This window comes from Tauraco erythrolophus, chromosome 11 (assembly GCF_009769465.1).
Source record: "Tauraco erythrolophus isolate bTauEry1 chromosome 11, bTauEry1.pri, whole genome shotgun sequence".
Classification (NCBI taxonomy): Eukaryota; Metazoa; Chordata; class Aves; order Musophagiformes; family Musophagidae; genus Tauraco; species Tauraco erythrolophus.
Window position 1 is genome coordinate 12,226,982 of NC_141475.1, and position 15,934 is coordinate 12,242,915.

Here is a 15,934-nt window from a genome sequence, read left to right on the forward strand (position 1 = left end):
TAAAATTAGTAATTGCCATTAACATGACCTATTCTGGCAGCACAAAATCAGTACATGTGGTAACTTAACTTCACCTGGATGAGCACAATGGTGTGCAGCCTCCAAACCTGTCCTATCAGGCTAATGCTGTAAGACTAAAGCCATATATTTTATGGTAGCTAAACTTTTTACACACATGCCTCTTCTGTGCTCTTCCCACCCAGTGAGTCTTTGGGATCAGAGACATAGGGCAATTGCTGCTAACAAGAACTGCTGGAGTGTCTATGAAAAACCAGTGGTATAATAAAGCATAATCTAATCAGCTATCTAACATTCTTCAATAAAACGTAAACAATAATTATCTTCAGTACGAATTTTACATAATAACTTCTTTAATAGTTCAGGTAGCTTCTTATTGACTTCTGCAGGAAACTGAGAATTGTAACTAAGGCAATAAAAAGAGAAATTAATTTATTCGAACATATAGCTAAAAGTACATTATTGGGTTGCTCAACTTCATGCCACTACTCTCACTCTTTCATTCTCAGGTGTAGGCTATGTGAATTCAGCAGCTTTGCCCTGCAGAAGACAGTGGAGGACAACGCACAGCAGATTCCCACCTGGGGACAAGGAGAGGGACTCTGCTGCCCCTGCTATATGCATCAATATATGAATGATCTAATCAGTGCATGGATGGCATGGAAACACGAAAAAAAATGTACATATGTGAATAAGGAATGATTGGTGGGACTTTTAATGTAACTACCACAGTGAAATTACCTTGCGTTTAAAGTACCTGCTTAAATTTATCCACTAATGTAAGTTTTAAGTCTAAATCTGTGTCTCATTACTATCTTTGCTTGGGAATGAATCCGAAGTGATCACTTAGCTAAAATTCTAAGTTATCTTCAACTTTTTCTTACATTTTACAAGAATTTCAACAGACTGAAGAGCAGGACAGGATTCTGAATGCTTGCATTGATGACAAAAATTACAAACAAATTTTTAACTTTTTAAGGTGGTTCATGTTTCTAAATCCTTACTGTCCTGCAAACTGTAAAGATGCATAGTCAACAGAAGCATAAACTCATATCGTTTATTATGTATAAAAGCTGCAACACAGTTTTGGCATCAGGAAAACATTTCTAAGCACGAGGCAGTGAACAACAGTGAAGGAATCCTGTTGCTTGTGGAGATTACAGAACCTACAATGATGGAGGACTAGAAAAGGGTAGACAAAAACATGTGAAAAGTGGACATGTAGCTGATGCTGCCTTACTCATTCCTAGTCCCTTTCATGAATACCAGCTGTGGTGCTCTGGAATTGGGCGGTTTGTGAATTTGAATTTGGAGAGTTTGAGACACAGAACTATGCAGAGGTAAAATCAGTGAGAAAATGGAGTCCTTAGAGAAAAGAATATGAGAAAGAAAAATCAATACAAAAAAGGAAAAAATTGGACACATAATATATCAGATGTATCTATGGAAGCAAATTTAGTAAGTGAATGATTAAAAGGAATGGAAAGTACTCTAGTGTTCAACACTGCAGTTATGTACAGCAATGTAAGCTTACATGAGTTAGAAACAATCATCTTAATAGTGATAATTGAAAAATATATAGAAGCAACTTATTTTAAATATATATATACACTTGAAATACACTCGCACTCACACACACGTACGTGCTCACTCACTATTGACCTGCTGAAATCATTTGGTTGGTCTGTCAGTAGTAAAAAGGCAGAGCACCCTAGTTTGAGCATCCTGCAGCCAAGCAGCAGAAGCCAGCAGAGCCAGAAGCCCACAGGTACCCCGCTGGCACACACTTCAGCCCAGATCAGCAACAACAGCTCTTGTCTATTTGACAGCCAGGTGGGTATGAAGGCAAAAAGGGGAACTGCACACAAGGAGGTCTGGGTTGGTGGTGGTAAAACTGAGGCCTCTAATGTCCCACATAGTATCTTGAGCTGCAGCTCTATTCATTAGTGTCACTGAATACCTTAGGTATGGGAATGGAGAACGCTCAGTAATCAGCAAAAACTGCCTGCAGGACCAGGTCCCCTGCTTTTATTCAAAGCAAAATGTGCTGCACACACAGCACTTTCAGCTGCATGTACAGGTCAGATGAGAAGAGATCATGAAGTCATAACGTTATGGTTAAGTGCTCCTTAAACTGTCACGAAAAGCTGAGGGTTTCCTCACTAGCCTCTGAAATGATGAATTCTGTATCTGTTATCAAAGAGCAGTGCAATCACCAGCATGAAATACATATTTAGCCTCAAGCAGCTGTTAAGTGAGCGTTACTTATCAACACAGATAAGGATTGATAGGCTTAAAGAGAAAACGCTGGGGTAATGTTCATTAAAACATAGTCGCTCTATGTAAAAAAAAATATATATATTTTAATACTAATAACATATAAAATTACATTCAAAGTGTTCTCACAGCATGATTCAAAACAGAATACATAAAAGAGTATCATTTTAGCTCTCCACAGAGGGACATGTCACAGACAGTTGATATGTGCTACTCTGCATAAAGCTGAAATCCACTGCAAGACAAAAGACTATGTATAGCAAAACACATTATTTTCTGCTGTATTTTATAAATTATTTCAGAAATGCCAAAGACAGATTCCATTTGAAAATATCTCGGAATAGCTGCTTATACCATGGGAAAGCAGCCACAGACCTACTACCGCTTCTGGGCTTTATGGTCTTCTAAATGAACAATCAACATAAAACTTTCATATTTACTCCTTTGTGCTTACCTGTTTCAAATAGCGATCTTTTATTACTATGTTTTTAACTCACTTTGCTGGAGAAAATAAATAAAAAAATAATTTGGAAAGCCTTCCATGTAATGGCTCCTAAGAAAAACTCATGAAAAATTTTATTTAACAGTTATGTTTCCTTTTAAAAATGCATCAATTTCTAACATATCTTAAAACCAGTAGAAAAAAAAGTACACCTAAGAAGAACAGAGAGAAGCCATTTGACCTCAGACAAGGACATGCATTCCTCACAGACCAGCTAAATCTGAATTATTCGTTTGAATAAACATTACAGGATCAGGATCTACATTGAAGTTTGTTTCCATTAATTTTAGACGTGGGATTTACTTCTGCTCAATGGAAGACATTGTGTATCTCTGTTTGTAACAGAACAGACCGTAAGAAATGCATAGAATGATTCAAACCTCCTCCTACCTTCATATTCAGCAAGGCACACACACTCATAGCCGTTGACGAGGTCTCTGCAGGTGGCTCCGTTCTGGCAGGGTGCAGAAAGGCATTCGTTATACTCTTCTTCACAGTAAAGGCCATGGTAACCTAAATCACACAAAGAGGAAATAAAACAAGCTATGAAACACTTCCCAGTAAAAATTAACAATTGGGCAACTATAGACTGTAGGCAGATGCTTGCTAATTGAAATGCACTGTGCAAACAGATCCATGTTAAGACCCTGATTTTAAGGACATCTGCTCCCCAGGTGAAAATCACAAAAAAAAATCCTGGAAGCACAATGTTCTGAGAGAAGCCGCAGCCACTGCCCCTGCGATAACCCACAGCAAGGCCATAAGCAGGGAGGCTGTGACCGAGGCCTTTGGGAACAACATGAGTACCCACACTTTGACTGTAAAAAGGAATAAACTAATACCAACGTACCTCCTAGCTCTCTTGGATCCCTGCATCAAAGACACTTTTCATCAAAGTGGTGATAACTGTACAACAGTAGTTAGAATTATAATGTATTTTAACTTTCATGCTGTACCATGTCAAAACACTGTAGAAGCATTAAGATACTTAATTTTTTACAGGATTCTTTTTACAGGATTCTCAAGCCGTAGGCAGGCATTACAGCCTGATTATGAAGCCATAGAAAGTAGAAGCACAGAAAAGCTACAAGACTTGTTAATGGCCACTGAGTCATTTGCATTATGAGGTAAGAAATAACGAGTTAATCCACTTGAAATAGCACTTTTCTCATTATTTAGTCTGCCATATGACCATTAGTCTTAACAGTAGTTGACTTTCTAGACACAGTGTACCAGGTCAAAGTAGTACCTACATATTTTAAGTTACAGCATTAATCAGTATAGTGTAACAGGGGAAATAAACTAGCTGTAATGCTAAAATATATTTGCCTGATAATATTGGTTACTTGGTATTAAATATGAAGTATCATAAGCCTGGTCATTTTGAAGACTATTCTATTTGATACCAAGAAGCTTATTTAATTCCTCTTCAATAGACCTGGGTTATGCATTTGTTAATGAAAAGCTTCCTCTCTTCTTTCTTGTAACTTTTTCCCTTCTTCTTTGTCTTCTTTTTTTACTTTCTTAGGGCAGGGGCTTTACAACTCCAGAAACGATGTCTAAATTTATAGGCAATTAATATATCAACAAGAAAACAGTAAAATAGATCAGTCATAATGCTTAGTAAGTACAAATAATGCATTTAAATGCAACATAAATGCTGCTTTCTCCCTGACAGACAAGCATTAGCATAGAATTGTAAAACCACTAGTGTGTTTGACCAGTGAAAGTAGTACCAGGTAATTTGCTTCATTCTTTCTAAATAGTTGTTTCCTCCTCTTTGGGGACACAGACAGTGCTTCATAATTAGCCAAATTACCTTTAAGGGAAGGTTCAGAATCACAGAAACATTTGAATCATAGAATCATGAAATGGTTAGGGTTGGAAGGGACCTTAAAGATCATCTAGTTCCAACCACTCTGCCATGGGCAGGGACACCTTCCCCTAGATCAGATTGCTCAAAGCCTCATCCAACCTGGCCTTGAACACTTCCAGGGATGGGGAGCCCAAAATTTCTCTGGGCAACCTGTTCCACTGTTTTACCACCCTCATTGTAAAAAATTTTTTCCTTGTATCTCATTTAAATCTCCCCTCTTTCAGTTTAAAGCCATTGCCCCTTGTCCTGTCACTACACGTCCTTGTAAAAAGTCCCTCTCCAGCTTTCTTGTAGGCCCCCTCTAGGTACTGGAAAGCTGCTCTAAGGTCTCTCCAGAGCCTTCTCTTCTCCAGGCTGAACAGCCCCAACTCTCTCAGCCTGTCTTCATAGGAGAGGTGCTCCAGCCCTTGGATCATCTTCATGGCCCTCCTCTGGACTTGTGCAAGCAGCTCCATGTTCTTCTTATGTTGGGGGCCTCAGAGCTGAACGCAGTACTGCAGGTGGGGTCTCACAAGAGCTGAGTAGAGGGGCAGAATCACCTCCCTCGACCTGCCGGCCACACTTCTTTTGATGCAGCCCAGGATACAGTTGACTTTCTGGGCTGCCAGTGCACATTGCTGGCTCATGTTGAGCTTCTCATCAACCAACACCCCCAAGTCCCTCTCCTCAGGGCTGCTCTCAATCCATTCTCCACCCACTCTGTATTTGTGCTTGGGATTACCCTGATCCACGTGCAGGGCCTTGCACTTGGCCTTGTTGATCTTCATGAGGTTTGCTTGTGCACACCTCTCCAGCCTGTCAAGGTCCCTCTGGATGGCATCCCCAGAATTTAATAGATTAAACAGAATTTAATAGATTAAACAGAATATGTTCCTATCTTTTTGAAAGTACAAATACAAATAGTACAAAAATGTCTACTAAAACATGCATCTTTCATAATGTTTACACCCTTCCTGGAAATCACAGCAAATAACTGTGCAACCAGACTTTTGCATTTTCTATATCTCTTCAGCTGTTAACTATGTGCTACTAATAACTGCAAGTCCTAGCATCTGACTTTGTCTTCACACAGCCTATCTCCCTCTCAAGCAAACCAAAGAACACCCAATTAACATCACTTGAATTGACTGAATAATTAACACAAATTAGTGTTTTGTATGTTTTAGTAAACAGTTTGGCTTTATGAAACCATAGCACCATCTCTTCTTTTCCCATCTGTGAAAAGGTGAGGATAGAAATTCCAGATGATACTATCGTCCACAGAGTAATGCCAGAGACACTTTGTACGCAGTGGTTACTGCAACTCTTTTTCCTGTTGGGCTGTTATTTTATATCTGCCTGCAACTGAAAACAATGTAGACTGTCAAATTTTTTATTTGTTTTAAACAGAAGCTTGCCTCTATTTGTCAATTTTGCTCATTATTGTTGAAATTTCATTCTGATTAAGATCTATACTACACATTGAAAAAGGCAGTTTCAAATCTGCTTTCATATTAAAAACACTGTTTCACAAACAACAATCATACAGAGAAGATATGTCATGGTATGCTAACAGTGCACAGGGACACTCTTCCCACCCTTATCATGGATTAATTTTGGTTAAATAAGTTAAACATTTAACCTCCTTGACTCATCATAACCGATATTCCCCTCAACCTCCTATTAGTGCGATATAATACCATGAAAATCATAGAATCATAGAATCGTTAGGGCTGGAAGGGACCTTCAAAGGTCATCTAGTCCAACCCCCTGCAAGGAACAGGGATATCTCCAACTAGATCAGGTTGCTCAGGGCCTCATCCAACCGGGCCTTGAATGTCTCCAGGGATGGAGCATCCACCACCTCTCTGGGCAACCTGTTCCAGTGTTCTACAACTCTCATGGTAAAAAATTTTTTCCTAATATCCAACCTGAATCTACCTCCCTCTATTTTAAAACCATTACCCCTTGTCCTATCACAACTGGCCCTCCTGAACAGCCTCTCCCCATCTTTCTTGTAGGCCCCCTTGAGGTACTGGAAGACCGCTATAAGGTCACCCCGGAGCCTCCTCTTCTCCAGGCTGAACAGCCCCAACTCTTTCAGCCTGTCCTCATAGGAAAGGTGCTCCAGCCCTCTTATCATCTTCGTGGCCCTCCTCTGGATCCTCTCCAACTGGTCCATGTCCTTCTTATGTTGGGGACTCCAGAACTGGACGCAATACTCCAAGTGAGGTCTCACGAGGGCAGAGTAGAGGGGGAGAATCACCTCCCTCGACCTGCTGGCCACGCTCCTCTTGATGCAGCCCAGGATGCGGTTGGCCTTCTGGGCCGCAAGAGCACATTGCCGGCTCATATTGAGCTTCTCGTCCACCAGTACTCCCAAGTCCTTCTCCTCAGGGCTGCTCATGATCCATTCTCCACCCAGTCTGTAATTGTGCCTGGGATTGCCATGACCCAGATGTAGGACCTTGCACTTGGCCTAGTTAAACTTCATGAGGTTGGTACGGGCCCACCTCTCCAGCCTGTCGAGGTCCCTCTGGATGGCATCCCTCCCTTCCAGCGTGTCAACGGCATCACACAGCTTGGTGTCATCGGCGAACTTGCTGAGGGTGCACTCCATGCCACTGTCCACGTCACCGACAAAGATGTTGAAGAGGGCCGGGCCCAACACGGACCCCTGAGGGACGCCACTCGTGACCGGTCTCCACATGGACATTGAGCCGTTGACCACTACTCTCTGAGTACGGCCATTGAGCCAATTCCTTATCCACCGAGTGGTCCATCCATCAAACCCATGCCTCTCTAGTTTAGAGAGAAGAATGTCGTGCGGGACAGTGTCAAAAGCTTTGCACAAGTCCAGGTAGATGACATCCGTTGGTCGACCCTTGTCCACCGATGTTGTCACCCCATCATAAAAGGCCACCAAGTTGGTCAGGCAAAATGTACTTGTAATCTATAATACAATACCATGCACTGGAACAGTGTTTATATGCTTTTTAAAATCTTGATTTACTCGTTGCATATAGCTATAAAAGCAATAGATGAATGAGCATACAATGCATAAAGATGCAATGGGCAGGAATAAACATGCCAGGGAAAACACTGACAATACAAAGTGTAGATTCTGCAGTGTGGTTTTAGTTCTTCAGATAATCTCTAGTTAGTGGCAAAAGTTATAGACATGAAATGAGGGTATCTTTCATGAACAAAGAATCAAAGAGAGCGGCAGATTCTCATCTTAGTAAGTGATAATCTATATTCACTCTCCTGGTCTAAATTTTCCCCCAAATTCTCACAGAATCATAAAAATACACCAAATGTCACCTCCAGACACCATTTCCATCCTCTCTACCCCTCCCTATTACGGATAATTCAAAATAAAACTGTATGAAGATACAACATGTTAGTACTACACAAGATGCGTATTCAATACAACTCATTTGATTCTGCACAACATTGTCTTTTCACAGTAAATAGTTAGTTGGACTAGTAGCTTATTAAGAACCATTTCAGAACCAATTTGTCCAAAGGTGTTAGCCAGGCAATACGGAATTAATTATGCTAAATGTTATGGGTTTTCTTATTAGCCTATGATGAAGTACATCTAGCTTATGATGAAGGGAAATATCCTTACGTAGTGACATCTGTAGCCAACATAAAAACCATCAAAATCAGAAAACTTAAAAAGACAAACATACAGAATTTCCTGTGTTGAACACAGATGTAGTTAGGTATTTTAAGAAAAATTGTTTTCCACTTCTCAACTTTCAAAGGGAACAGAGGGAATTTTGTGACTGAATAGGTGTCTGGTTTCAAAAAAAATCAGTGTGAACTATGGGTACCACCCCGGGAGGATGAAGAGAGCCCGGGATGCCAGAGCCGCACACAAGGAGAGAAAGCTATTTTCTCTCTCCACGAGAGGGCAGATCTCGCCCACACACGATTTCACCCTCATCCTCACCCTGGTGCCAGTACCGTCCTTCTGCTGGAACTGCGGTGATGGAGAAAGGTCTGCTGTGGGACCAGGCACCCGAGGAAAAGGCCTGTTTCTTCTCATGGAGCTAAGAGGCACCATAGCATTCTGACCACGTGTTTCTCTTTGTATTACTGCTTTTAAATTATACTGATACACAAACCACACATTATACTGGATTCATACATACATCTTCAAAAAGACTATAGGAATAATTTCTATATTTTTGTTAAAGAATTCAGATGGAAACAGGAGAATTTTTCATATATAACATCAGAATAACAGATTCTAGCATAGTTGCTTTCTCTCTTTCTAGCGACATGATTCTTCTGCTTTTATGTTCACAAGCAATGTCAAATACAGCTATTTGCATATTTTGTGGTGTATAACATCACTGTGAACATATTCAGAAAGAAAGAAACAATACCTACATTAACAACACTTCTCCAACTGCTGTGTCCTGAGCAGGGAAGAAACCCACATTGGGCACTGCAGCTTCAAAAAGGGCAATTAATATTACTAAAGGTTTTTTCCCCAGGTCACTAGAAAATGGATATGCCTTCAATAACAGCACCTTCATGAACTCAAGCAGAACTTGCCAATGATGGTCCTATTCTGATGTGCTCTCTTCAGAGGCTGGGGAATGAACAGGCAACTTAAAAAACCTGCTAAAATAAAGATGTCCCAGCATTACCTCTTCTCCCTCTACATGACTGTCCCTCTGCTACTGGTCTTTACAAAGGCAGAAACAGATCTGTTGCCATCCTCCTGTGGATTCCCAAATCCTTCTTTCTCTTCCTTAAGCAACAGAAAGGCTGCCTTCAAGAGGCCAGGAGATGTGCCTGATGCTCTCTGGCACAGTCGTCAGACAGCTACGTGCAGAGGTGCCCTCTCTTTGCACATGGCTGTGTTAAAAACTGCAAAGGGAGAAAACGTGAAAGGGAGCACATAATCTGTGTCACACAGGCTGATGAAGAGAAGTAATGGGTTTTGTCAAAGCCTTTGAGAGCAGTTGACAGAGCAAAAGACATAGCAGTGCAACCTCTTGAGAATATCTACACTATCAGGCTAACAAAAGAGAGAGGAGAAACTTACTTTCCACTTATAGATCAATAAAGAACAAAGTTGAAAGCTTCAGAGGCTTTCTTAGAAACTAGCTCCTCAACAGTGATTCCCTGGTCTTATCCACACTAACACTTTAGCAAATCAAGGCAGCAGGACAAAAATCCCATCTTTATGGGAAGGCCTAATGGGATGCAGTGCAAGAGAGCTCTATTTTGAAGGGAACAGCATCAGTTCATATATATGGCTGCTCACTAACAGAGAATTGCATGTTATATAGGTCAAGAAATATATGTGTTCAGTTAAAGTCTGAGCTTATATAGTAATTAAATATTGAAGAGAAAGAGAGAAGAGCTGCTCCAGATGGCAGGAAGGTAGGAAGGCATCCTTACCAGCCATGGCCAGATAGCATGGAGGGTTGTCTTAATGTAGAAGTGGAAACAAGATGAGGAAAGAGAAGCAGTAAAGGGCTTACAGACAGTCCAGAACTGGAATTAGCCTAAAGTCACTTCTGCAAGAGCTTGCATTTCCTGCCCCAGTTCCAAAATGTGGAAAGGACAGAGAAAAGAAAAATTGCTACGGCTGCAGACAAATGTTGCACTTGCCTCTGCAAAGGCACTTAAATAAACCTGTTTCTCCTATAACCATCTATTAAGCAGCATGAGCAAAAACTCAAGCACAGAGGAAACATACTCCATGGTGGTGTTACTGAAGTTGCCACCACTCTTCACACCCTGTGGAATTTTTTCCTGAAACTCCTCTTGGTTGTTCCTTTTTTTTTTTTCCCAAATGTTCTATACATGCTATCATATATATTTATAAAGTACAGGGCAAGTGTTAATGTCTGTACATGTGCTTTGCAGTTTCCAACTCCATACTCCTATGTCTTTAAGAAAGCCAAATGCAAAACTTTGCTGCGACATTAAGTTATTCAATTTCTAGATAGATTTCTTCACTTTGGTCCAGACAAAATTTAAAAGAATATATTAAATATTTGAAATTGATAACAGCAGCTCTATTAAAATAATGGGAGCATAAAGAGAAAAAAGGTTTAAGAAGAAAGGATTAAGAGGAGGAAGAAACTGCATTGGGATTCAGGGATGTTCCAGTTTTAGCTGGGACAGTGTTAGCTCTTCCTTTTTTTTTTTAACACCTAGAAGAGCTCCGTGTTTTGGTTTTACTCAGAGGCTCGCTCTGAGAAGAATGCTGATAGCAAGTTGATGTTTGTGGTTGGATGTGAAACTCCAAGGACTTTTCAGTGTGCCGGAGTGCAGAAGCACGGCGGGATAAGGGGGAAGCATAGCTGGGACAAGGGGGACACGATTCCCCTTGTGATTTGTGGCGAACTTAAGATTGAGGGCCAAACTGGCCAATTAGTATTCCATATCATGCAGCGTCATGCCCAGTATAAAAGTGAGGGTCAGCCGGGAAGAAGGGCTTTTTGCGCTTTGGCTTTTGCGCTTTGGCTTTTGCCGCTTTTGCTCTTTTGCGCTTGCTGTGTTTTTTCGCTCTATTGCTTTTCTTTCTTTTTTTTTCTTTCCTCTCTCTCTCCCAGTACTCCCACTCTCGGAGTACTATCTCTCCCTCTCTGCCCCTCTCTATTTCGGGGCCTCGCGTTCGTCCGGGATTGCAGTTTCGGGACGAGACGGGCTTCGCATACGAGGGGGTGGTGAGCACCTACATTGTATTAAATCATCTGTATTAAATCACTCTTATCTCAACCCACGGGTTTCACGTTTATCCTTTAATTCTCTCCCTCATTCCTGGGGGTGGGGGAGGGGGAGTGACTGGCTGTGTGTGGGGGGGGACGGTTCAACCTAACCCACAACAAGGGACTAAATAAATGTCTTATGAACAGGCACAATGGTCCCACTGGTTTCACTAACCAGATTCTAGATGAGCAATCCTACAAACGAGCACAAGAGTTTTTACCACAATTAGTTCTTTAACATGGGGTAAGCATGAAAACACGAGGCAAACTATGAATCTAATGTTCGAACACTGGTTATTTCTTTGTTACCTGTAAAGGGCCAGGTGATAAGTATTAATAATTGGGGTGTGTAAGCAAATAATTAAAGATGTAAAGGTAAAATTTAATGTGCTATTGAAAAATCGCAGGCATAATACAAAGTAGGTATGGTTGCATAGGCTTGACATTTGAAAAAGAAGTATATTAAAATTGAAAATAACTTACACATTCTGGAAATGGGAACATTCAAAACTATTAGACTGCTTTCCAAGTTAACTTACACAAATTAGCTTTTCTATACAAGCTATCAGATGATGTAGGTTATCCATAACGATGCCCACAATGAAAGCCAACGCAAAAAAAAAAAAATCAGCAGTAAATGCCTGGTTGCGCATGTTCTGCAAATTGTGCAGATATGCAAGTATAATAACTATCATTTATCACTCTTCAAATGTGTACACTGGCCAAAAAAAAGCATAAAAAACAAATAGTCTACCAAGCAAGGAGATTTTCACAGACCTTGGGCTAATTGGAACTGTTTAAAATTCCCCTCTTCTTTAATTTTTGAGGCAGAAGTAACACAGATGAAAATCCAGCTGATACTATGCCTGCGACTAGAAACAGTGCATAAAGGATGGATGGCATTCAGGTCACTCATATAAGTAAAACTGTGCAGCGCTTTGCTTCTGTAATAAGAAATTATATCCTCTGCCAAATACCTCAAAAAAAAAAAAAAAAAAGAAAAAAAAGAAAAGAATACAGCATCCTAGAGCTGAACAGAAAAAATAAGTGGCAGGTTCTAAAGTTTTTAAAACAGTAGGTGTCAGATAAACTATATAACCAATACAGAAGAGAGTTCTAAAGTGTCATTTAATAAACTTACCATTAATATATCTTAAAAAACCCCAACATATAGGAATTCAGGAACATGTCTAAAAGTGAAAGACTCCTGTGCAAAGCAGTCAGTAGTCTAAGAGCTGGCACATCAATGCTGAGAGCCTGCAAGCCAGGAAGCTTCAGGGTCAAGAAGCAGAGATCACTTCTTTCCTACTAATGTGTGGTAATATCTTTTTGTGCTTCAGTATGTTTATTACTAACCCTTGATAATGCTCCTCAACTGCACACACATTTTATTCATCTACTTTATAAGTAATGTAACAAAGACCGTCAAAGTCTCTGCAGGCAAAATTGTAAATAGAATCCAGCTTTTTAATATACCAGAGACATAATTCATCCACTCTATCAAACTGCTTTTTGATAGAGATACCGAAAATGTGTTAGGCCATGCTCTATAGTCATTACTTTAGGTTTTTTTAGGAACTGCAACCTAGGAATCCTCAAGTTTAATTGCTCTTATCTGCCTTACACACAATAATTACACAAACCACTGGCAAAGTGTGGGTTATGATGCCTCCTAAATGCTGACCTACACAGAAGTTGACTCCCATTTTTCTACTATCCCTTTAACTCATGGGGAAAATCTCTGAAGACAATTGGTTCAAATAGTGCTGCTATGAAATAAAAAAAACCCTGAAAAACACTATAATGGTATGTTTATAACAATGAAAAGGCATAAAAGAAGGAAACAAACTATTCTGACTATTCCTATCTTGCTACCACTTAGGTGCAGCTCTTTAATGATCTTTTGAAATAAGTTATCCACATTTTTAAATTAATGACAATCTCACATAATTTGGCCTTTAGTTCCACCTCTATATGAAGCAAGTAATGCCATTTGTAGAGGGAATTCCTTCTAAAAAAAATTGTCATTTTTAAAATGTCATTTTTAAACAGCAGTTTAAAAAATGTTTGGAAAAAGAAATTTGTTTTTTAAATATTTCCCATTAAATTTCACACATGGAGCAACACAAAAGAGTTCAACTAAAGAAGCGCCATATATGGTCTTGAATGCTTCTTATCTAGCTAATTTTTAAATGCACAACTACTATCTAAATAAAAATAAGTTTCCATAACATGCGAAGTCTGAGACTACTTTTAAGTCCTGAGAGATGTAGCATTCATTTGAACAAACCAAATCAACAACTTCTAATCAGCTTTAGGTGACAAATTTCAGGAAAAAAGCTTATTTCTCCAGGAATATTTAACTAGCTTTTTGTTGTTTGAACCACAGACAAAGAACATGCTAAAGAAGACTAAAACTTCCCTGGTTTACAAGGAAAAAGAAATGTCTAGTTTTCCTTACCATGGACAACTCAGGAAAGAGCACTTATGCTGGACAGCTCCAGACACTCCAGGTCAGAAATCAGATCTCTTTTTATCACAAAAATATAGAAGATTTTTTTTTTTTTTTTACACTAATTGGGAAATTCAGGTTTCTGTTGACTTAACTTATCTTTCTATCACTTATACAAAGGTAGAATATCTCTTCTTGTGTTTTGATTTCTACAATTCAAAGCATTTGAATCCTGATAATTCTTTTCAGAACTTCCCAGAGCATACACAGCAGTGGTAGTCTTAAGAACGCTCTTTAAAAAACACTTAAAGATCAAAACATATCGATATATATTGATCACTTTCCTTGTTGTCCAGAGTTAGGCAGCTCCTCATCTCAATAGCTTCTCCACCCTCTGTAGAGATCTTTCTTGACCATGCCCTAACTGCACGTACCATTCGATAGCTAGAAAAATAGCAGTTTTCTGTTACAAATCCAAACAAATTAACAAAATAGTCACTACCCAATCAAGGAATAGGTTGATGCTCCAAGTACCTCTCACAGTCCTACCTGCTGAGCATTCTTTCCTGTGTCTCTGATTTTGTTGGGTTTTTTTTTAACTTCAAACCTTTTTTTCCTGTTTACTCCCTTTGCTATTTAGTACTTCTGGAGGCTGGGTGAGGAAAAGAATATCCAAAATGAACAGGTAAATATCAAACTATTAAATTCTCAGTGCTAAAACTGAATTTAGGAAAACAGCACCTGGCAATTTCATCTACCTGCAATCAAAAATATATTTTGTCAGACACGGAACTAATTATCAACTGATATGAATTTTAGTTCTTGCTCTCCATAAGACAGGATATGCTAGCTCTATTAAAATATGATTAGGCCTGTTACTCTTCATCTCAATACCCAATCCTTTTCTCTAAGGATTCCTCTATTATGCAAACGAACAGCAAAGCAATTAAACACTTCAAAAAGGAAGACTGAAAATTTGTAATGAAAGAATTATCATCTTCACCTCCTGAAATATCTAAAACAAATAACATGCTAGGAAATACTCTTCTGCATTACATAAAGCCATTCTTCTGTTAGATGAAAACTGCCCAAATCATTCATGGAAATATCTGAGCTGAAAACGTTTGAGGTCACTTCAACATCTGTACCAATCTTGCCACAAAAATCTACCTATCCTCTGGTTTCTGAAAAGTTACAAGCAGAAGAATTGAGATTGCTTCCTGAAAAACTATAAACTATTCATGAAATGGACTTGCCACCTGTAGGACTAATTGCCTACTTTAGGCAAAACCCTTGGGATTAATAGGATACCTGCACCTCCTCCTAACTGGGAAGGAAGGAAAAAGAGCCAGAGAACTGTGACTGGTTTCCCACAAGGCAAGGCAAAAAATAAACAAAGAGAAGGTATTTCTTTGAAAGGAACTTCTTAGAACAACATGCATGTCACATCATTATGTATATGTAGAGCTACTAGCTATGCAATATCACTCCTTAGCTTATCCTTGTACACTTGGAATTTATTTTCCCCTTAACTTCTGCAGTTTTCAAGTTTATAGCATTATAGGAACAGACGTAAGAAAAAAAAAAAAAGAACCAAAATTATTCAAATGAGAACAAAGGTTATTGGTTTTCATTTTATAAGTTCTTAAGCAGTAGTGGGTGTGCAGCACATGATATCATTCATTCTAACTGCTACTTCACTTATTAATTATCATTGCTAAAAAGTGTAAAGGGAGCTAGAAGCACCCCAATATTCTGTTACTTTGGTACAATGAAGAAAAAAATCTAGAGCTAAGCAAAATGCAGCCCAGATGCCACGCACTGTTAGGCTATATTGTCAAACAGTTACCAGCTGAGTCTACCAGCTATACTCACCTAAGCAGTGTCACAGGAACTTCTGAAGAGAGATAATTTATGTAAATATGGATGGCAGAACTAAATCCTCTGAAGTAACCAAATCTTTTTTCCTTCTTTGTTCAGCTACCTCCACTCCTTCCCCAATGATCAGTGGTGTCACATTTTCCATTCTCTCTACCAAATTTTTTAATTCCAATTACACTGATACCTCACCTTAAAAAGATTTA

The 15,934-nt window shown here is 39.4% G+C and overlaps 1 protein-coding gene across 2 annotated transcripts in view; it reads right to left on the reverse strand.

Annotated features, from left to right (window-relative positions):
- Positions 1–15,934, reverse strand: part of DNER (delta/notch like EGF repeat containing) — a 126,482-nt gene that overhangs the window by 15,528 nt on the left and 95,020 nt on the right. For both annotated transcript variants that reach the window (XM_086618513.1, XM_086618511.1), the window contains exon 9: positions 3,188–3,310. In XM_086618513.1, coding sequence (XP_086474639.1) covers positions 3,188–3,310 — 123 coding nt within the window. The remainder of the gene's footprint in view (positions 1–3,187; positions 3,311–15,934) is intronic.